Source organism: Cervus canadensis, chromosome 4, assembly GCF_019320065.1.
Source record: "Cervus canadensis isolate Bull #8, Minnesota chromosome 4, ASM1932006v1, whole genome shotgun sequence".
Classification (NCBI taxonomy): domain Eukaryota; kingdom Metazoa; phylum Chordata; class Mammalia; order Artiodactyla; family Cervidae; genus Cervus; species Cervus canadensis.
The window spans coordinates 89,882,775-89,905,231 of NC_057389.1; the positions used below are offsets into that span (position 1 = coordinate 89,882,775).

The 22,457-nt window shown below is 52.8% G+C and overlaps 2 protein-coding genes, 1 non-coding gene and 1 pseudogene across 3 annotated transcripts in view; 3 read left to right on the forward strand and 1 right to left on the reverse strand.

The window, feature by feature from the left end:
• Positions 1-46: 46 nt before the first annotated feature.
• Positions 47-22,457, forward strand: part of MYO1F (myosin IF) — a 39,661-nt gene continuing 17,250 nt past the window's right edge. Inside the window, exons 1-15 of the mRNA XM_043466405.1 lie at positions 47-195; positions 11,077-11,214; positions 11,672-11,761; positions 11,847-11,941; positions 12,312-12,399; positions 12,521-12,610; positions 15,511-15,642; positions 15,809-15,943; positions 16,209-16,341; positions 16,554-16,750; positions 18,452-18,532; positions 18,626-18,712; positions 19,661-19,747; positions 20,232-20,399; positions 22,211-22,296. Of these exons, the coding sequence (XP_043322340.1) occupies positions 193-195; positions 11,077-11,214; positions 11,672-11,761; positions 11,847-11,941; positions 12,312-12,399; positions 12,521-12,610; positions 15,511-15,642; positions 15,809-15,943; positions 16,209-16,341; positions 16,554-16,750; positions 18,452-18,532; positions 18,626-18,712; positions 19,661-19,747; positions 20,232-20,399; positions 22,211-22,296 (1,610 nt within the window). The 5' untranslated portion in view covers positions 47-192. The remainder of the gene's footprint in view (positions 196-11,076; positions 11,215-11,671; positions 11,762-11,846; positions 11,942-12,311; positions 12,400-12,520; positions 12,611-15,510; positions 15,643-15,808; positions 15,944-16,208; positions 16,342-16,553; positions 16,751-18,451; positions 18,533-18,625; positions 18,713-19,660; positions 19,748-20,231; positions 20,400-22,210; positions 22,297-22,457) is intronic.
• LOC122441090 lies at positions 7,813-7,920 on the reverse strand. Its single transcript, XR_006269233.1, has one exon. It is a non-coding gene; the product is annotated as a U6 spliceosomal RNA (small nuclear RNA).
• Positions 13,682-14,920, forward strand: LOC122440326 (CDAN1-interacting nuclease 1-like). The gene is given in 2 exon segments (XM_043466427.1): positions 13,682-14,002; positions 14,005-14,920. Coding segments are annotated over 2 exon segments (537 nt in total). The 5' UTR covers positions 13,682-13,837; the 3' UTR covers positions 14,377-14,920.
• On the forward strand, positions 17,369-17,456 carry LOC122441123 (annotated as a pseudogene).

Consider the following 22,457-nt stretch of genomic DNA (forward strand, 5'->3'; position numbering starts at 1 on the left):
CCCGGTAGCCGCGGGCCCCTCCCGCCAAAGGAAGTGAGAAGGGGGCTGTTGTAAGAGGAACTAGGGCCGGGAGTCTGCCGGAGGAGCAGGAGCAGGGCCATGCCCGAGCCGCCCCCAGGAGCCTCCTGAGCCTGTACCCCTCCCACGACCCCTCCAGGCACCTCCCCAGGGACCCAGACACCAGCCCCCACCATGGTAAGTCATTCAGGGTGGGCCCTGAAGTGCCGCAGTCGGGGGCACCAGTCAGATGGAAGTGTCTAGAGGCCGCCACCAGAAAGTGGGACCATGGGAATGGGCACAGCAGACCCTCTGGGATTCTGCCGTACAACTCAGGTGCTCCAAGCATCCCACACCGGGCACCAAGCTCCCACTGGATGGTGGACAAGATGCCAGGGTGGGGATGGGGCACCAAGGACGGAGCAGTAACCGGAGGACAGAAGATGGTTTTGAAGGCTCACACAGTGCCTGCAGGTGCAGGGACAAACCCCTTTCCTGGGGTGTGGGGAACCCAGTTCCCAGCCGAGTTTGGTGCCTCATCTCCCTGTGTGGCCTTGGGCCAGTCACTTCCCCCTCTGCAGGCCTCAGTTCCCACGCATGTCATATTTGGAAGTCTCTCAGGATGTGGAAGGTGTTTGGGGGAACCTTCAGAGGGTCTTGGGATCCAGCCTCTCTGAGCCCACCACAGTTGGGAGAGAAAGCTGGGTCAAGTGGGTGGTGGGTTGCCATGACGGTGGCATGCCGGCGTCCCAGTGTGGGTGCCAGGGTGGTTTGGCGTAGTCATCACAGAAGCGGGAGTGGGTGAGATGAAACCTGTCCATACCACCATGCTCCTTCTGCTGGAGGGTGGCAGGGAAAAAAACACTGCACCCAGAAGCATCACCGCCTGGTGAGACTGAGGTCTGATGATGACTGTGGTGATAAGGTTGTAGAGACAGTCATGGTCCTCGGTCTAGATCCAGTAGCATCATGTCACACGCATGAAGAGGAGACTTGGCTGGCTATAAATGTCACACCTCTGTCCCCCGCAGCCAAAGTTCCATGGTTCTGCAAGCCACTTCAGCTTTCATTTTTTGTCAACCTGTCCATTAGGGCGTGTGGCTGGGGACAGTCACAGGGCTAAGAGTGACAACTGCAGGGTTCCTGGCAGTTGCTGCAATGTGGAGGCAGGGATTGCGAGATCACCCTATTTCAGAAAGCCAGTGATAAATAGGGCATCACGGGCCACGGACCCCTCTGGTTAACCCACAAGCAAACCATCAGCTAGAGCTCTGGGCTTGAGATGGAAGCCCTTCCAAGACTGAGCGGGGCCAGGAAGACTCCTTGATCAAAGAAACACAGGAAATAATTTGCTGCTTGAGAGAAAAGCAACCCCTCCCAAGGAAACCGTGTGAAATGCTGAGTCAATGATTTGCTTGGCCAACCAGGTCTGGGAAGGGAGAAACTCACCCAAGAGGATCACAAATTAATCGCTTCTCGGCCTTTTGGCTAAGATCAAGTGAGGATCACAAATTAAAAAAAAAAAAAGAGTGTAATTTATCCATGAGGTTAATACCTCTGTCTAGGGGTGCTGGATGCCAGAAAGAGTGTTGAAAGAGTCAGTGAAATGATGTTTGTCAAGCGCTTCACAGGGCACATAATATGCTCCATACGCAGCAGCAGCCATTGTGGGTGATGCATATTCATGGTGGGAGTTAGCCATGGTGATGGATGGATGTGGCTTCGTTCTTGGTTCCTGTGGAAGAGTTGGGTTGTTGACGTCATTGTTCATGACGGTGGTTGCTGTCTGCTGTCCCATGTCGGTGGTGTGGTGGTGGCAGGGATGGCTGCTTTTAGTGCCAGCTAGTGTTGAATATTGGTGGCTGGCGGTTGCTTGTTTTCCTCTGGAGGGTTGATCTCTAGAATAATGGCAGTTGGTCATCGTTTGAAGTTGGGTGGTGACAGTGATGTTCATTTGCTCTTGGTCATTCATTGATGATTTGGGTGACTGTCTTGGGACTGGTGGTGATGCACTGTTGGTCTGGAAAGGGGTATGACTGAATGCTGAACTTCCTAGGTGGCTCAGTGCTAAAGAATCTGTTTGCCAACACAGGACACTGTGTTCGATCCCTGGGTCAGGGAGATCCCCTGGAGAAGGAAATAGCAACCCATTCCAGTATTCTTGCCTGGAAAATCCCGTTTACAGAGAAGCCTGGCAGGCTACAGTCCACAGCGTCGCAGAAGAGTCTGTGACTGCTAGTTACGATTTAGTGACTAGAGAACAACTGACCGCCGCTTCAATGGTGGTAGGTTACATGTGGTTGTTGACGGCTACTGTTGTGATTGTGGTTGTTACTGTCGATGGTGATTGGTTATTATGGGTTGTTGGTGCCGGTGGTAATGATTGCTGATGGTGGTGAGTGATGGTAAGGAAATGGGTAGTGGAATCCTTCGTTCTTCTGTTTGATGTTAGCTGGCATTAAGGTTATCAGCAGTTTCTGTTCGACTTCGGCTCAGGGGCAGGTAAAGGCAGCAATTGGTTGTCCTCAGTTGATAATGGTGGTGACATGAGAGTAATGGTGGTTGTTTTGAAAGTATAGACGTGAAGCCGAGAGACCAGTAATGTGGCTGCTTGAGCCAGGGGCGGCAGTCACGGGGATGGACAGAAAAGGCTGGAGGCCAAGAGAGGGTGAAGGAAAAAGATGCTAGGAGGACAAGGACCCCCAGATGTTGGAGAATGGCCTCTGGTTAGGGCCAAAGAAGCCTGAGACACCCCTCCCAAGGGAGGGGGAGACCTGAGAGCCGTTGGAGGCGAGAATGTTGGTTGCATAGGGTAGAGATACAGGGTGTGTCCCCAGAGCCCCACAGAGCAGGACCCAGGTGCCAAGGGCACAACAGGGGGCCAGGGTGGGGCCAGGGGCTGAGGGCGGCTCCTGCAAGCCCCTGCCACAGCAGCTTCACCTCACCACCAGCTGGCAACCACAGCACGCAGGACCCCGGCGAGGAAGGAAGTGGCTGCTTCGTTGTTCTCTCCAGTCTGAGGCTCTGCTCATCACCACCCAGGAGCAGGGAGGCCAGAGCAGTTGGTGCAGATTGCAAAAGCTCGCTCCTCCAGCCCTTCTCCTCCTGGCCTTGTGTCCCGAGCCTGTGGGATTGGCCAGCTTAAGGTTGCTGCTGCTGCTGCCACTGGCGATGGGGAGAGAGGCTAGTGTTTCCTCTTGACAAGCTTCGCCTCATTGAATCTGCACAGCTGCCCATGAGGCCCATAGTCCTCAATATTCCCATTTGCCCAGTGAGAAAACAGAGGCAGGGAGATTCGACAAGTGGCCAGAAACCCCAAGATAGTAGAGGATTTCAACCAGTGATCCCCAAGGTCACACTTTGTACGGCCACCTTGATCGACAACCTCTTCCTCCTCCGTCCAGGTGAGAGGCCACCTGAGGGTGTGGGCTGACTCCTATAGCCTAGCTTTTAATTCAAGCAACTAGAATCCTGGTGTCCCACACGCACCCAAGGCCTTCTGGCCCATTGCTCCTGCTGCCACCACTGACAACATTCTGAAACATTCACATTTCAAGGTCTGTCTCCTACAGGAAGCCTGCTCTGATTGCCTCAGCCTCCTACAGGAAGCCCTCTCTGATTGCCTCAGTTCTTCTTCGTGCAGTCTGATTGGGATCACTGTCTCCCCTGCACAACTCGTTTCTGAGCTACTCAAGAGCAGAGTCTAGTCCTGGTCCCCACAGACCTCCATGCATAGTAGGAGTTCAGAAAGTGTTTTCACTACAGGGCTCCAATTCCCCAGCCCTTGGTTCTCCCTTCTTTGGCACCAGGGAAGCTGCAACCCCATGCCCCCTCTGCTGTAAGGGGGGAGCCTCTCTGAAGAGCTGAAGTTAGAAAATATGTTCTCTTTTCCGTCCCAGTCACCTCACGCCCCTGACTATCTTTCACAAGAACTCCAGCCTGTTGAGTCATATCTGACTTGTGGTCAACTGTGACCACAGCTCTCTGTTACACCCTCACCCCCAAGGGAGGAACAAACAGCTTCAACTTGACCCTCGGAGACTTGGGGGACACAAAGAGATGGATACCAATGGCACAGGGTAGGAGGTCGTCTTATCGAAATGACACTTCATTCATTTATTCATTCAACAAGGCTATGTTGACCAGCTCCTCTATATTATCAAACACTGACCACTTTCACTAAATGCTCTTGGGGACACTGGCTGCCATTTCCTGAGGCAACCCAGTGGATCTTTTCTCAGCACTGGCTTGTTTATTTTCCCCAGCAAGCCCACGGAGGAGATTTATTATGGCACCCGTTCTACAGATGGGGCAACTGAGGCTTGGAGATGTGAAGTGGCCTCCCTGGAGTCCCATAGCCAAGTGTCAAGCCAGGCCTCACACCCAGTTCATCCCTTGCCAAAATTCTCAACTCTCCTCCCTCACACTGTACCCCCTTGAGCAAAACCTCTCTCTCCGTCACAAACAACCCATGGGTTTTTTGTGTGATGGTGTAGAACTCGGCTGGATCCGGGGGTCCCAGCTTCCTGGGGCTGGACACAGAAGGAGGGGCTGCTAGAGGCAGAGGCCCACTCCACTGGGTGGGGAAAGGAGGGAGGGACAGGAAGAGGAACCAAGTTCTAGGGGCCAGGAGAGCCAGCCAGACACAGCCGGCCTCAGGGCCTCTGACCTCAGAGAAAGGAAGTGGCCTGTAGTCTCAGCTGAGCCCAAGGGGGGTCCCAAGAGTATGGAGATCAGGATGACCCCAAAAAGGAAACCCTGGACAGGACCATACATGTCTCCTCCCCATCCTCATCTGACCTATATAGCACCAACCCTGGCCATTCCCAACACAGACCCGGCTTCCCTTTCAGCTGTGTGACCTTAGGGAGGACACTTAACCTCTCTCTCCGGGCCATAGTTTTCTCTTTCGCAAGATGGACCTAATCAGAGTACTGACCCAGGCGTGTGCCCAGAGGATGCGATGAGATAATTCACGGAAAAAGCTTAGACCAGTGTCTGGCACAAAATAAGTGCCAGTGGGGTGTGAACTTTTGTTACGTATTGTTGTTCCCGGTTACCATAGTTACCACCCACGCCTCACCCTTTGAGGTCTTCAGAGAGAGAATCCACTTCCAGTTCACCCACCCAAACTCCCCACCCCGACTCAGGAAAACTGCAGCCCCACCAGGTCCCTGAATGACACCACTTCATCCCCTGTATTTAAAATTTCATTTAAAATTTTGCTTTTCTCACCAACACACTAGCTGGTCTCCTTATTTTAAAAACAGAAAATACACTCCCCTGACCCCTCCTTTCCCACAAAGCCTCTTTCCCTCTTCCCGTTCTTGGCCAGACTGTCCAAAAGCAGTCCTCTCTCCCTGTCTATACCTCCTGACCTCCCAAGTTGACTCCTGACCCTGAGGTGTCCATGGGGGGACCCTCTGAGCCTCCAGTGAGCGTGAAGTTCTTTAGCAGCTGGGGGTCCAGTCGATAGCTCCCTGCTTCTCCCAACTGGCCACCCCAGGTCCTGGCTGCCTCCAAACTCAGCCTCTGCCGTGGGATGCTTGCTAACCCCTCCACGCTGCTGTTCCCGAAACCTTGTCCTCCCCCACCTACCCTTCCTGCTGAATCCCAGGGTTCTCAGAGCATCACACCCAGTTGCTGTTGCTCAGTCGCTGCCTTGTCCGTCTCTTTGTGACCCCATGGACTGTAGCCCACCAGGCTCCTCTGTCCATGGGGTTTTCCAAGCAAGAATACTGGAGTGAGTTGCCATCTCCTTCTCCAGGGGATCTTCCCAACCCAGGGAGAGAACCCACGTCTCCTGTATCGGCAGGCGGATTCTTTACCACTGAGCCACCTGGGAAGCCCATCACACCCAGCACCTGCTTCTTGTACCAAACATCTCAGCAGGCCCCCTTGAAACACTGAAATGAAATTCACATGCAACAAATCACACTAACTTCCATCTTTCAGAAACATTGAATGTGGTCCCCTGCAAGGCCAGGAGAGAGTCATTTAGAATAAAATGTGCATGGAAAGATGAAAGTGCTCAGGCCAGTGGCCCAAGAACTCTCACCAGAGTGGCCAGGTGCTAACACCTCAACACAGGTGTGTCCCAGCCAGCGAGACAGCCCCACCCCCACCACCCCAAGTAGGACACATTAACCTCACGAGCAACATAAGCTTCTAAACACTGGATGCTTCTTTCTTTTTCTTAAATTAATTACGCTACCTATTTATGGCTACGCTGGGTCTTTGTTGCTGCTTGTGGGCTTTCTCTAGTTGCAGTGAGCGGGGGCTAATCTTCGCTGAGGTGCACAGGATTCCCATTGTGGCCGCTTCTCTTGTTGCAGAGCACAGACTCTAGGGTATGCAGACTTTACTAGCTGTAGAGCGAGCTTAGTTGCCCCACCGCAAGTGGGATCTTAGTTCCCAGATCAGGGATCAAACCTGTGTCCCCTGCATTGGCAAGCGGATTCTTAACCGCTTAGTTAAGAATAGTCCTTAGTCCTCCCACAATTCTTAAAGCACCCTGAGGAGCAGTATAACCCCAGATAGCACTCACAACATCTAGATCGGGGATGGGGTTATGGAAAGGGATGCCCAGAGAGTTGGCAGATCTAGAGGGAGCACTTGACCTGGCCTGGAATCAGGGAGGTCTTCTAGGAGGAGGTGTCACCTGAGCCACGTCTTAAGGCAAAGATTGGCTTTTCTTTTCTTTTTTTTTTTTTGGCCGCACTGAGTCCTTGCTGCTGCATGTATGCTTTCTCTAGTTGCCACGAGCGGGGGCTACTCACCAGTTGAGGTACAAGGCCTTCTCATTGTGGTGGCTTCTCTTGTTGCAGAGCACAGGCTCTAGGCACACAGGCTTCAGGAGTCGCAGCAAGCAGACTCAGGAGTTGTGGCGCACAGGCTGAGTTGCTCTGCAGCCTGTGGGATCTTCCCAGGCCAGGGATTGAACCTGTGTCCCCCACATTGGTTGGTGGGTTATTAACCACTGGACCAGTAGGAAAGTCCCTAGACTGGCATTGTTAACCAGGCAGGAAGGATGTTCTGGGCAGAGGGCTCAACATCTGCAAAGACTTAGAGGCAAGGGAGTGAGGAACTGAAAGAGTTCTTCCTAAAGTCCTAGGTTACTGGCACAGACTAGGTGCTCAAGAAATCTCTGTGGAGTGGCTGCATGGGGACGGCAGTGATGGGAAGCCGCCAACAGAGAGATGGGGTCATAATTGCCATTGGAAAAATTCACACTTGGGACTTCCCTGGTGATCCAGTGGTTAGGACTGCACTTCCAATGCAGGGGGCATGGGTTAAATCCCTAGTCAGGGAACTGAAGTCGCAGATCTGCATGGCACAGCCAATAAATAAACTAAATAACAGTAAGGATAATAAAATAGTGTTCTTTTTTATTTATTTTTTATTTTTTTTAATTAATTTATTTTATTTGGAAGCTAATTACTTTACAATATTGTAGTGGTTTTTGCCATACATTGGCATGAATCAGCCATGGGTGTACATGTGTTCCCCATCCTGACCCTCCCTCCCACCTCCCTCCCCATCCCATCCCTCAGGGTCATCCCAGTGCACCAGCCCTGAGCACCCTGTCTCATGCATCAAACCCGGACTGGCGATCTGTTTCACATATGATAATATACATGTTTCAGTGCTATTCTCTCAAATCATCCCACCCTTGCCTTCTCCCACAGAGTCTGAAAGACTGTTCTTTACATTTGTGTCTCTTCTGCTGTCTCGCATATAGGGTCATCATTACCATCTTTCTGAATTCCATATGTGTGCGTTAGTATACTGTATTGGTGTTTTTCTTTCTAACTTAAAAATATGGACTGCTTCACGAATTTGCGTGTCATCCTTGCACAAGGGCCATAGCTAATCTTCTCTGTATCGCTCCAATTTTAGTATATGTGCTGCCAAAGCAGGCACTCCATATGTATCTTTTTATTTACTACATGTGTGTGCTAAGTTGCTTCAGTCACATCCAACTCGTTGCGACCCCGTGGACTGTAACCCATCAGGCTCCTCTGCCCATGGGATTCTCAAGGCAAGAATACTGGAGTGGGTTGCCATGCCCTTCTCCATGTTCTTTTTTAAAAAAGAAAGAAAAATTCACTCTCAATAATCAGGCTAGAAGCAGTCTCAGGGGCTCCAGCCCTGCCCCTTCCTCCCCCCTACCCTCCCCGAAACACTCCCTCCTCTGCTTTCTCTTCCTGCTTCAGTCACACCTCTGTACTTGCCCTGGCAGTTCACTCTGTCTGCTGAACCTTTTCTCTCTGTACTTGATCAAAACCCTTCTCAGCTTTCACACACCATCCCCAAAGCCCCCTGGAGCCCAGCCACTCACGAATGTAGATGCAAAAACCTGGCCTTTGCTGTCAGATGACCCGGGATTTGAACCCCACGTCCTTGGAACCAGGTTAGCTGCATCCTTAGTCAAGGGTCAAATCCCTCTCAGGCCCCAATCTCCTTCCCAGACTTTACGGCACTGAGCTAGACGATTGCCAACAGTATGGGTGACATCTTGCAGGGCTGAGTCCCTTCACTGCTCACCTGAAACTATCACAACATTGTTTGTTAATCAGCTATACCCCAATGCAAAATAAGTTTAAAAACAAAAAATTAGCAACACCTGCCTCCAGCATCGGGCGTGTCATAGATGCTCGGTGAATGTTAATTCTGTCAAGTGTCCCTCTTCCGGGAACCCTTCCCCTTCCCCACTTTGTTCCCCCAAAGCAGTTAATCTCTCTTTTCAACCCTGGGAAGTAAGGCTGCTCCTCCCATTTTACAGATGAAGTCATTGAGGCTCAGAGCAATGTTAGGTCACACAGGATCAGAACCCAGATCTAACCCACACCCAAAACTGGGCTGATTTAATGTCTCTGGATATTCTTCCATGAATCCCTGCCCCACCCCCCCACCTCAGAGACTGTCAGCATGACCAGAATCTGAGCTAGCACCTCCCCTGCTCAGGAACCTTCTATGGCTCCCCAGTTCCCCCTGGGGAGCACTGGGGAGAGACTGGATTCTCATCTACCTCTGCCCTGGAGTTGCCCACACTGACCCTCCCGCTTGATCTCCGCCTGAATCCCCTCCCAGATGGGCCCAGCACACGATCTCCACTCCCCTGGCAAGTCCTGGTCATCTTTGAAGACCTGACTTTGGTTCCCAGTATCTTTGCTCTTGAGTTTCCCAAGTGGTGCTAGTGGTAAAGAACCTGCCTGCCAATACAGGGGACATAAGGGCTGCAGGTTCGATCCCTGGGTCAGGGTGATCCCCTGGAGGAGGGCTTGGGAACCCACTTGAATATTCTTGTCTGGAGAATCCCATAGACAGAGGACCTGGTGAGCTACAGTCCATAGAGTTGCAAAGAGTCGGACGTGACTGAAGCGTCTTATCACATATGCATCTTTGTTCTTGGGGGCTTCCTCTGAAGCTGGGTTTCTTTCTTTGCCCTTGTCCCTTGCCAGGTCCTCCCTGCGGGGGCTGAGAAAGGACTTAGTCCAAATCCCTGCCCTCCAGGGGCTCCAGGTCTGGTGGGTGTGGGGATTCCTTCAGGAGAGAGACCTTGTCTGAGCATGAGTTACCAGCTAGGAGAGCTCCACCACTCTGTGCCCGATCCCTCTGTGACAGGGTATATTGAACAGAGGCAGAGAGTGCCTGAGAGAGCCAGTGTGCTGAAGTGTTTAAGGTGCTGGATGACCTCAGCTGGTCTAAGAGGAGAGAGCATTCCTGGCAGGCTTCCTGGAGAAGGAGTTTAAATGGGGAACTTGTGTCTGAGTCTCCTCCTTGCCTTGAGACCGAAGAAAGGTGTCAGCTGATGAAAAGCTGAGGGAGAAAATTAAAAGGGAAAGTGGGAGCTTGGAATGTGCCGGAACTGACTCTCTAAGGATGGAGACCATGGCAGGGGTGGTGGGAAGCCTGGGGGAGCTGAGGACCAAGGTCACAGCAGGGCACTGAGGCAGAGATCACAGACACATGGTGACCGAGAGAATCTCAGGGCGACGGGCTAGGAGGACCCCAAGGTAGGAGGAAGCAAGTGGGGGGAAGAAGGTCACCTTGAGGTGGAAACATTGTTGTTCAGTCATTCAGTCATGTCTGATTTCTTTGTGACCCCATGGACTGCAGCTCACCAGGCTTTCCTGTCCTTCACTATCCCCCAGAGTTTGTTCAAACTCATGTCTGTTGAGTCGGTGATGCCATCCAACCATCTCATCCTCTGCCGCCCCCTTCTCCTTTTGCTTTCAATCTTTCTTAGATCAGAGTCTTTTCCAATGAGTCAGCTCTTCACATCAGGTGGCCAAAGTGTTGAAGCTTCAGTTTCAGCATCAGTCCTTCCAATGAATATTCAGGGTTGATATCCTTTAGGATTGACTAGTTTGATCTCCTTGCTGTCCAAAGGATTCTCAAGAGTCTTCTCCAGCAGCACAGTTCGAAAGCATCAACTCTTCAGGACTCACCCTTCTTTATGGTCCAATTCTCACATCCATACATGACTATTGGAAAAACCACAGCTTTTGACTATACGGAAATTTGCCAGCAAAGTGATGTCTCTGCTTTTTAATACACTGTTCGTCATACCTTTTCTTCCAAGGAGCAAGCGTCTTGGGTCAAATGCCAGGGAAAAGTCAGGAACTCAGCCTGGGCCAAGGGAGGGAGAGATGGGCTGGGGATGTGAGAGAGAGGGTGGGTGAGCTCCCCCATCAAGCCTTCCCTGATGCCCTCCTCCCCTCCCACAGTTGCCAGATCCCCAAGCACACTCTGCCCCACTGGGCCAGGCATCACCCTCTGCTCCATGGCAAGGGGATACAAAGTGGAGGGATGCTGGTACCCAAAGAGAGAGGGCTGAGGGACATATCCAAGCTGTCATTCTGTCTGTCCTCCTCTTTTGGGACTAGACCTTGTCTCCCTCTCCTGTAGTCCCTGAGATGGGGAAGGAGGGAGGGAGGTGGCAGGTGGGCAAGGGGACAGCATCAGAAGCTGATGATGCAGGTGAGCCAGGTGGGAAGGGGAGGAGTGCTGAGGCACCAGCCCCCGCCACGCCCCCTGCAGGGGCTCACCGTCTCCCACCTCCCCCACCCCCAGGGTAGCAAGGAGCGCTTCCACTGGCAGAGCCACAATGTGAAGCAGAGCGGCGTGGACGACATGGTGCTTCTACCCCAGATCACTGAGGACGCCATCGTGGGCAACCTCCGCAAGCGCTTCATGGATGACTACATCTTTGTACCCTGGGCCGTGGGCGGGGTGGGCAGATGCAGGACTCAGGGACAGGAGGATGTCTGACCAGTGGATGGAGGGATGGTGGGTGGATGCGGGCAGGGGAAGATGAAAGAGAGGCTGTAGGCCGGAAGGGACACGCCTACCTGACCACAGGAAGAGTGGGGGTGGGCAGCAAGAGCGCGGGGCGTTAGGACCCGGGTATAGCGGAGTGGCAGGGGGGCTCCCGTTGGGAGTGGCCGCGGTTCTCACTGCTCCCTCTGCTCTGGGGTAACTCAGGCACAGCACCCGCTGTTCCCCTCTTTCTGTATCCAGCTCAGTTTTTTCCTAAGACACCTGGAGTATCTCCATCTCTTCCTCCAAGTCATGGGGAGGCCCCAAGGGAGCAGGAGGAGGGGACAGGGCCCCTTGAGGGACACAGCTTGCCAGGACGCTGCATGGCCCTTAACCACCTCCACCCCAGACCTACATTGGCTCCGTGCTCATCTCCGTAAACCCTTTCAAGCAGATGCCCTACTTCACAGACCGTGAGATCGACCTCTACCAGGGCGCGGTGAGGCGGGGACTGGGTGGGAGCCACAGCCCCAAGGCTTCCCCCTGACCTTAGCCCTAGGCTGAGCCCTGATCTCTCCCACCAGGCCCAGTATGAGAATCCCCCACACATCTACGCCCTCACCGACAATATGTACCGGAACATGCTTATAGACTGTGAGAACCAGTGTGTCATCATCAGGTACAGACTGGGAACCCCAGACCCTCCTCCCCAAAGCCCCCCAAACAGCATCACCACCCCAGGGAGGTTTAATTGGAACTCTTGATCCAAACAGAGCCTCGCTGTCCCTCTCCACCCCCATCCCCACTCTACTTAGCTTCTCACCGTCTGATCCATGAAGCATTTTAGGCATTCATTCTGTTATTGCCCACCTGTTCCATCTAAGTGTCAGGAGGATAGAGTTTTAGATCCGTCTTGTTGGCTATGGTATCCCCTGGGCTATTGCCTGGCACCCAATAGGCGTCAGTGAATAAACGATCAGAGCCCCAGCTAGAAAGGGCACTTCCTCCACCCCTGGTCATTCATCATCCTTTCTCTCCCCCATCCTCAGTGGAGAGAGTGGAGCTGGGAAGACCGTGGCAGCCAAATATATCATGGGCTACATCTCCAAGGTGTCGGGTGGAGGCGAGAAGGTCCAGGTAAGGCAAAACAGGAAGAGAGGCTGAGTCTCCCCACACGGAATTTCATCCCCTCACCTCCAAACTCCCACACCCCACCTCAGTCTGACCTCTTCCCACCCCCACCTGCCTCTTTCCCCAGCACGTGAAAGATATCATCCTTCAATCAAACCCACTGCTGGAAGCCTTTGGCAATGCCAAGACAGTGCGCAACAATAACTCCAGTCGCTTTGTGAGTCTTGTGGCCTCTATACTGTTTGTCTCTGTCTCTTTCCTTTACCTATACGCTCCAGAGTATGGGAAATACCTGCTCCTCAATGGGAGACTGGCTTCCTGTTCATGATCCCTCTGAAAAAAAAAGTTCCCCATCAGCAGCTCTGTGGAGGCCAAGACATGTTCGCGTACCATTCTTGAATACTCCTCCCCTGGCTGCAACTAGGCTATGTCTGTTCCTATTTGCATTTCAGGTCCCATTTATTCCCTCATTCATTCTTTCTTTCATCAAACGCTTCTTGGAGTCCTTCTTTGTGTCAGGTGCTATGCTGAGCCTAATGAAAGACAGAATAGGTAAACGGATTTGGGTTTGTCATCATTTTCTGTCACTGTTTGGATGTGTGGCTTGGACAAAAAAAAAAACAATGTAACCTTGTGGGTCTCCTCTGTTGGAATGGGATGGTGTGGTGGCTTAGATGGTAAAGAATCTCGCTGCACTTCAGGAAACCCAAGTTTGATCCCTGAATCGGGAAGATTCCCTGAAGGAGGGAATGGTTACCCACTCCAGTATTCTTGCCTGGAGAATCCCATGGACAGAGGAGCCCAGTGGCTACAGTCTATGGGGTCGCAAAAAGTCAGACACGACTGAGTGACTAACACTTTCACTTTCATAGACTTCAATAATTTCAGTAAATGCTTGAACATGGAAATGGCTTAATGAATTCTGACACTAATGAGATTTTTTCCCTAGATATTATGTATAATAATAATTATATTTTATTTTCTAATATATTTCAATATAATTATATTTAAAGTATTTTCTCCAACATTTTATTTTAAAAATTTTCATATACATGGAAAAGCTAAACACTGCAGTGAACACCTGTATGCTCATCTCCCAGATTCTACCATTAATATTTTACTATTCTTGCTTAATCATATGTGCCTCGATCATACCTTTCCCTCAAACACTTGAGCATTCAGATGATTAATCAGAGTCCAATATAAATTTGCAGCCCTCTTTCATTTCTTTTAAAGTTAAATTTGCGAGCCCGCCTCCCACCGCGGAGGTGCCTGGTGAAGTCTTGGCTTGTGCACCCAGGGTTGCAGGGGGTTAGGGGCCCAGGAAGTCGGGGACACCGTGCTGTGCTGCTGTGTACGCACCCTCGTCTGTCAACAGCAAGACTGCTCGAGACAAGGGTGTCCTTTCTCCTTTCCCTTGTCATCTCCCTGTCCCTGGCCCAACATGATACTGACCAAAGCCCAGTATGATGAGATAGCCCAGTGCCTAGTGTCTGTACCGCCTACCAGGCAGAGCCTGAGGAAGCTGAAGCAGAGGTTCCCCAGTCAATCACAGGCCACTCTGCTGAGCATCTTCTCCCAGGAGTACCAGAAACATATTAAGAAACATATTAACATGCCAAACATCATACTTCAGAAGTGATTGAAAGTTATTACCAGAGGTATCTGAATGCAGTGGGGGGAAATGGAGCTGCCCCAGTGCTCCTGGAGCTAGCCAATGAGGTGGAGTATGCACCCTCATTAATGGCTCGGATCATACTGGAAAGGTTTCTAGAAGAGCATGAGGAAGCTCCACCCTCCAAGTCTGTTATAAATAGTATGCCACGGGACCCTTCTCAGATTCCAGATGGAGTTCTAGCAAATCAGGTCTATCAGTGCATCGTGAATGACTGCTATTATGGACCACTGGTGGACTGCATCAAACAGTCCACCCACATGTTATTTTCCTGCCACAAGTTATATTCACAGACACAAAAGGTGTGAGAAACCAGCCACCTCAACTTTCCAAAGTGTGACTCCAAGACAGAACTGTTAGACAAAGACCTGAACTGTGGAACAAGGAAAGATAATGATACAGAAAGCTTGAAGTGCTGTGGTTTTCACTCCTGTACCATCAGTTTCATGATTCAACATTTTAGATGTAAATAATTCACAGCAATAAAAGTGAGAGCACAAAAAAAATTTAAAAAATTTAAAAATAAAGTTAAATTTGCATACAGCAAAATATGTAAATCTAAAGGGGACTATTCATTAATTTAGACAATTGCATACACCCATGCAACCAACACTCCTATCAGTATACAGAATATCACCATCTCTGCAGAAAGTCTCCTCTTGTCTCTTTCTAATCAGCCTCTACTTCTACCTTACCCAAGAAGAAGTCACTCTAATTTTTTTTTTGGCACCATAGATTAGTTTCAGCAGTTTTAGGATTTCATATAAATAGAATCACACAGTCTGTGTTTTCAGACTACTAATATACAGAAAAACATGAATGAACCACAAGAACATTTAATTCTATTTTATTTTATTCTATCCTATTGCTGTTGTTGTGTTCAGTGGTGTCCAACTTTTTTGTGACCCCATGGACTGTAGCCTGCCAGGCTCCTCTGTCCATGGGATTTCCCAGGCAAGAATACTGGAGTGGGTTGCCACTTCCTTCTCCAGGGGATCTTTCCAATCCAGGGGTCAAACCCGAGGTACTTATGTCTCCTGCATTGGCAGGCAGATTCTTTACCACTGGTGCTACCTGGGAAGCCCCTTATTTTATATAATTTTGGTTCAGATGGTAAAAAATCCACCTGCAGTGCAGGAGACCCACGTTCGACTCTTGGGTTGGGAAGATCCCCTGGAGGAGGGAATGGCAACAGGGCTAGAGGTCCCAGGTTAGGGCTTGAATCATCAGGGAGGGAGGAAAAGGCATTTCTGGCCCAGGACCCAGCTTAAGCAAAGGCTGGAGGGAAAGAGCTGGTGAGAAGAACAGTAAGTGGGAGTTGGGGAGAGAAGAGCTACTTGAGGTCACTTGGGAAAGAAGGCTCATAAGACCCATCCCCAGTCCTTCCTCACCTGTAGCCCTAGGGCTCTGGGCGGGGACTGATGTGGCTTTCTCGGGTTCAGGGCAAGTACTTTGAGATCCAGTTCAGCCGAGGTGGGGAGCCGGATGGGGGCAAGATCTCCAACTTCCTGCTGGAGAAATCCCGCGTGGTCATGCAGAATGAAAACGAGAGGAATTTCCACATCTACTACCAGGTGCAAGGAAGGTGGCCATGCGGCTGGGGCAGAGGGAGCCCCACTGGAGCCCAGGGTGGGATACCACGGGAGGGTCGGTGTTGGGAGCCCGTGATGGCGAGGACTGGGGGGTTACAAGGGCTGCACCCATCCACCACCACGTGAATGAGCTTCACTTGCCCTGCAGCTGCTGGAAGGGGCCTCTCAGGAGCAGCGGCAGAACCTCGGGCTCATGACTCCCGACTACTATTACTACCTCAACCAGTCAGACACCTACAAGGTGGACGGCACCGATGACCGGAGCGACTTCAGTGAGACTCTGGTGAGCACCTGTTGCCACTTCAGCCCCCAGAAACCTTCTTGTGTTACAAATCGGGAAACCAAGGCCCGGAGAGGGACAGGGACTTGCCTAAGGTCACACAGCAAAAAAAAAAAAAAGCCAGGAGAGGGGTCCAGGTGTCCGGACCGTCCCCCCACCCTCGCCCCCCCTGCCCCGCATGTCTGTGCTGTGACCACTGAAGCCTAACCCGTGGGTCGGCTGGAGGTCGGGCTTTGCACCAGAGGCTCTGTGCCCCATGTGCTTACAGAGCGCCATGCAAGTCATCGGGATCCCGGCCAATGTCCAGGAGCTGGTCCTGCAGCTCGTGGCGGGCATCTTGCATTTGGGAAACATCAGCTTCTGTGAAGACGGGAATTATGCCCGGGTGGAGAGTGCAGACCGTGAGTGTGGGTGCTGCAGAGGGTATGGTGGAGGCGTGTGGGTGTGTGTGTGTGTGTGAACTGCTTCCTCCCAGTTGTGGCCCCCGGCGGCTGAGGACCTAAGCGAACAAGATCTATGTCAAAGGGCAAAAATGGAGAGAGATGGGAGCCCCTGTGTGAGGCCCAAGAACCTGACGGGCTGTTCCCTTTCTCTCCACCCCACCACCTGGCAGTCCTGGCCTTCCCCGCCTACCTCCTGGGCATTGACAGCGGGCGGCTGCAGGAGAAATTGACCAGCCGCAAGATGGACAGCCGTTGGGGCGGACGCAGCGAGTCCATTGACGTGACCCTGAACGTGGAGCAGGCAGCCTACACACGGGATGCTCTGGCCAAGGGGCTCTACTCCCGTCTCTTTGACTTCCTTGTAGAAGCAAGTGGGGCTCTGGGGACAGGGGTGGGGGGAGAGGGGCTCTGGGGCAGCAGGCCCAGGGCTTGGACCAGCCAAGAGGGGGAGGGGGAGCATCTTGACTGTCATGACCTTGCTAATGCCCAGCTGTGGGAGGTACCACACCGAGCAGGAGGTGATTTGATGGGAGATTTAAGGTCTATCTTAAAGACTTTAGGTATTCCTTAAAAACTAATCTGACGGCTTCCCTGGCAGCTCAGACAGAAAAGAATCTTCCTGCAAAGGAGTGAGACTCAGGTTCGATCCCTGGGTAGGAAAGATCCCCTGGAGAAAGGAGTGGCAACGCACTCCAGTATTCTTGCCTAGAGAATCCCATGGACAGAGAAGCCTGGAGGACTACAGTCCAGAGGGTCACAAAGAGTTGGACACAACTGAGCAACTAATACTTTCACTTTCAGTTTGGCTGTTGCATGGAGCCCAAGCAGGAGAGGGCCTATCAGAAATGTCCAGGCCTGGATCAAGATGGGGGCTGCTGGAATGGAGAGGGGTGGGTGCCTTAGAGAGAGCCATGAAGGCGGCTGTCAGAAGGACCAAGTGATGGACCAGGTGATGGTGGACGAGAACAGGATGTGACAAGGTCAAGAACAGTGACTAAACATGCAATGGTTGCAAACAGCAGCCTCCTTGGTAATGTAGGTGGCCTGTTGCCTAAGGGGTCTTGGAGACAGTCCTTTCCAGGGGACATTCATGATGGACATGCTGCCCCCCAGTCTAGGCTCCAGACAGGTGTGCAAGGTGCCTTTGGAAAGCCCCAGGGCCCAGTGGCCAGGGTCCACCCTGGCCAAGTCATGATGTCCATCCGCACCAAGGAGCATATGTTTGAGGCCCTCCACAGGGCCAAGTTCAAGTTCCCTGGCTGCCAGAAGATCCATATCTCCTAGAAGCGAGGATTTACTAAGTTTAATGTGGATGGATCTGGAAACATGGTGGCAGAAAAGCAGCTCATTCCAGATGGCTGTGGGGTCAAATACAGCCCTAATCACTGCCCCCTGGGCAAATGGTGGGCCCTGTGCTCATGAGAGCCTGGGCACTGTCCCATCCTTACTTGGGCATGCTAAGTCGCCTCAGCCATGCCTGATTCTTTGCAACCCTATGGACTGTAGCCCACCAGGTTCCTCTGTCCATGGGATTCTCCAGGCAAGAATACTGGAGTGAGTTGCCAGTTCCTCCTCCAGAAGGTCTTCCCAACACAGGGATCAAACCTGTCTCTTGCACTGATAGGCAGATTCTAGCGCCACCTGGGAAGCCTGCTCTTTACTCATGTCCACCAATAAATCCCACTTTCCTGTCATAAGAAAAAAAAAGGATTGTGACTGTAGTAGCCAACACTCCATAGCAATTAATACATGCCAGCTATGGTTCTGTTCTTCATGCACCGATTTATTTAATTCTTAAGAAAAAGCCCTCTAAGAGAGATGCTACTGTGAACCCATTTTAAAGATGAGCAAATAGAGGTGCAAAGTGGTTAGTTAAGAGGCAGAGCCAGCTCCCAAGGCAGGAACCCTAATGTCCTAACACCTGGTTTCTTGTAGGAATGATGGACAGGGGTGAGGGTAGGCACAGTAATGGAGAAGGCAGGAGAGACACTGGTGGGAGGGGACAAGAGCATTTCAAGACAGTGGTAGGCCTGTGTAGCCACTCACCTAGTGTCCCTGTGCATCACAGGCCATCAACCGTGCCATGCAGAAGCCCCAGGAGGAGTACAGTATCGGCGTGCTTGACATCTACGGCTTTGAGATCTTCCAGGTATGACCCTGCGGCCAACCCATGCCCACCCTGGGGGAGGGGGACCTCCAGCATCAACCCGCTGAAGGAGGCATGCTTTTCCTCCCTTGGCAGAAAAATGGCTTTGAGCAGTTCTGCATCAACTTTGTCAACGAGAAACTGCAGCAGATCTTTATTGAACTCACTCTGAAGGCTGAACAGGTGGGCAGGGGAAGACAACTGGCCAGGGCCAGGGGTCACTGGGGACGAGGTGTGGGGCCATGAAGGTTGCCAAGGAACCAGGGACACCCCAGCCCCACATGGGCACTTCTCAAGAGGTTTTCTACCTCTAAAGCTCTGATGAGGGCTGGAGCATTGCCTCTTTGTTCAAACCTTCAATGGGCTTCCTGGTGGCTCAGACAGTAAAGAATCTGCCTGCCAATACAGGAGGCATGGGTTCGATCCCTGGGTCAGGAAGAGCCCCTGGAGGAGAGCATGACTACCCACTCCAGTATTCTTGCCTGGAGAATTCCATGGACAGAGGAGCCTGGTGGGCTACAGTCCATGGGGTTGCAAAGAGTCGGACACAACTGAGCAGCACGTGCTGTGTAACAGGCACTGTTTGCAGTGCTGAGAAGACCCCCATGAATGGGATGGACAAAATCCTGCTGTTTTCATTCTACCCATCCTGCAGAGGCAGAGCCTGAGACTAGGATTCAGGGAAAATACCAGGAGATGACTGAAGAAGTGAGAAAGGGATTTTTTTTTTTAAATTATTTATTTATTTTTGGCTACACCACACTGCGTGTCAGATCTTAGACTCCCACCTGGGATTGAACCCATACCCCCTGCAGTGGAAGAACAGAGTCTTAACCACTGGCCTTTCAGGCTCTGAAAGGGATTTTTTTTTTAAGAGCCAAATGGGATGTGTTCACGAAAAGGTCACACTTCAGGCAACTGGGGCTCAATTCTGGGGCCCCAGGGGGAAGGTCTGACCTCCAGGGAAATGAGATTTGTTATGGGAGACAGTCCTAAGTGATGAGATGGGAGGGACAAGTTATGGGGGGGACATCTGTCACACCTCCTCCACCCATGCTTATGAAGCTAACATTCTAGAAACACTCATATCTTTGTGCCCGGTCTCATCCCTGCCCCCTTTGCCACCCCCAGGAGGAGTACGTACAGGAGGGTATCCGCTGGACCCCCATCCAGTACTTCAACAACAAAATCGTCTGTGACCTCATCGAAAACAAGCTGGTGAGGGCTGAGCCAGATTTAGGGGTTCTCGCTGGGCCCCAGTCAGAACGAGGCTTGGGAAATCACTGTGCTCCTGAGCTGGGCTTGGAAAAGCTGGGAGAACCCTGGAGGCTCTGGACCCCCATAGACCCTTCTGACCCACACTCCCCCTTAGGTAGCTGGAGCCCCACAGACATACCCATCAGCCAGCACGTCCATTCACTCTGCTCACCTGTCACTTATTCACTCCACAAACATCGCCCCCAAGGCAGGCTGCGGGAGAGAGAGGGGTCAAATTTGACAGGTCCCCTTCATCTCCATCTGGGGAAAGGATAGAGGCACGGATCCCTTATGGGCTTCCCCACCCCATCCTGTACCAGCCAGCTTCCACAGCATCCTCACACATCGGAGCTTCCCATCACGTCCGCTCCCTCCCAGGAGCGGCAAGGGGTTGGGGCCGGGCCGGGCTGAGCCCTTCCCCACCTCCTCACCCCCGCCCCCACAGAGCCCCCCAGGCATCATGAGCGTCCTGGACGACGTGTGCGCCACCATGCACGCCACCGGCGGCGGCGCCGACCAGACGCTGCTGCAGAAGCTGCAGGCGGCCGTGGGCAACCACGAGCACTTCAACAGCTGGAGCGCAGGCTTCGTCATCCACCACTACGCCGGCAAGGTGCGCCCCGCCCCTCGGACCCTCAGACTCCGCCCCTCAGGCCCGACCCACCCATCAGACCCCGTCCCTCGGACCCTCAGACCCCGCCCCTCAGGCCCGACCCCCCCATCAGACCCCGCCCCTCGACCCTCAGACTCCGCCCCTCAGGCCCGACCCCCGCCTCAGACCCCGCCCCTCGGACCCTCAGACTCAGGCCCGACCCCCCATCAGACTCCGCCCCTCAGGCCCGACCCCACCCATCAGACCCCGCCCCTTGGGCACGCCCCCTCAGACCTGACCCGGCCCCTCAGACTCCTCCCCTCGGTCTCCGGCCCCTAAGACCCATCCCCGCCCATCAGATCCCGCCCCCCTCTGGCCCATCCCCACTCCTCAGACCACGTGCCTCGAACCCCGCCCGTCAGGCCCCGCCCCTCAGACACCCCCCCGCACAAACTTCCAGAGGCTCCCCGCTGCAGCCTCCCAATCTCCCAAAAGAAGGAATCTACCCAGACACCAGCCAGTACTAAAGAACACTGATCCCCTTCTCGAGCCCTTCCCCTACTGACTAGAAACACGATCCCCCTCTCCCACTGACCCCCAGGAATTGGCCTAGCCCGGCCACTATCACGGTCTTTCAGCAGGGCTGGTAAACCCACTGTCCACTCCCCCATCAAGGCCACAGCACTCCCAACTAACAGGACAGCGACCCCTACCCCTTACAGACTCCTTGGGTGGCTCAGTGGTAAAGAATCTGCCTGCCATTGCGGGAGATTCGGGTTTCATCCCCGCGTCGGGAAGATATCCTGGAGAAGGGGATGGCAACCCACTCTAGTATTGCCTGTAGATTCCCACGGACAGAGGAGCCTGGTGGGCTACAGTCCAAAATGACTGAGCACCCCTCCCCACCTTACAGGACACAAACTCCCTCCCATCAACCCCAAATTAGGCAGCAGAGCCCCCGAAGCCCCAATCTGAGCTATAAGCCCCAGTGTCCCCCTGACCCAGAACATGGCCCCGCTTCTTCTGATCCCAACTTGGAGACCCCTGGATCATGCTGCAACCTACCGCCTCAGACAGACCCCCTACAGACAGACCCCTACCCAAAGTTTCAGAAACCCACTGTCCTCCCACCCTGGCCAAGGTCCCTCTCCCCAGTTTACAAGACTGCACACTCTCTCTTTGACCTTATCATGGGCAGTAAACAGCCCCAGTGGTTCCCTGACTGTGCTGCAGCCCACCATTCCTAAAGTGGGCTGGGGCTCTGTGCTCCTCATCCTGAGAGTAGCCTGACCAGAACTATAGGGAGCCTGCACCTTGGATGGCAGACCCAGTCTACAAGCCAGGCTGAAACCCACTCACCCACCCACCCACCAAACTCCAGCCAGTGCTATAACCCTCCTGACACATACCCCAGGCCCCCGGTCGACCGGAACACAGAGGCTCAATGTGACCTTTTGATTCCAAATTAATTAGCAGACGCCCAGGGACTGCTCTGCCCTACCCAGATTACAGCCCTTTACTCCCCAAGCTGGGATATGTCATCTCCTCCTTCCCCTGATCCAGTCTGCAGCTCCCTCCCCCAATCTGGACTGTAACCCTCCATCTTCTCTCCCCTCTGACCCAGACTGCAGTCCTAACCCTCCAATCTAACCTTGAACATTAGACCTCCAGCCCCACCCCAACCCCAACCAGGTCCATGCTGCTCCTGACTGCCTAATATGAACCATAGGTACTGCCCAGTCTTCTCACCCCAGGGTGGGCCCCCATGGGATCCCTGATCCCTCACTTCAGATTCTTATTACCCACCCCCCCGCCATGCCACTTTCCTCCAGGTCTCCTATGACGTCAGCGGCTTCTGCGAGAGGAACCGTGATGTCCTCTTCTCTGACCTCATAGAGTTGATGCAGACCAGTGAGCAGTGAGTGGTCTCAGGCGTGGAGGTCTCTGGGCAACTCCCTGTGGGGATGGGGGAGGCCCAGGAACCACCTAACCTTCCCCAGAGCTCCCATCACTCCATGGAGTTTGTGGGGGCAGCTGTTTCTAGTGAATTTTGCTGTTCAGTGGCTCAGTCGTTTCTGA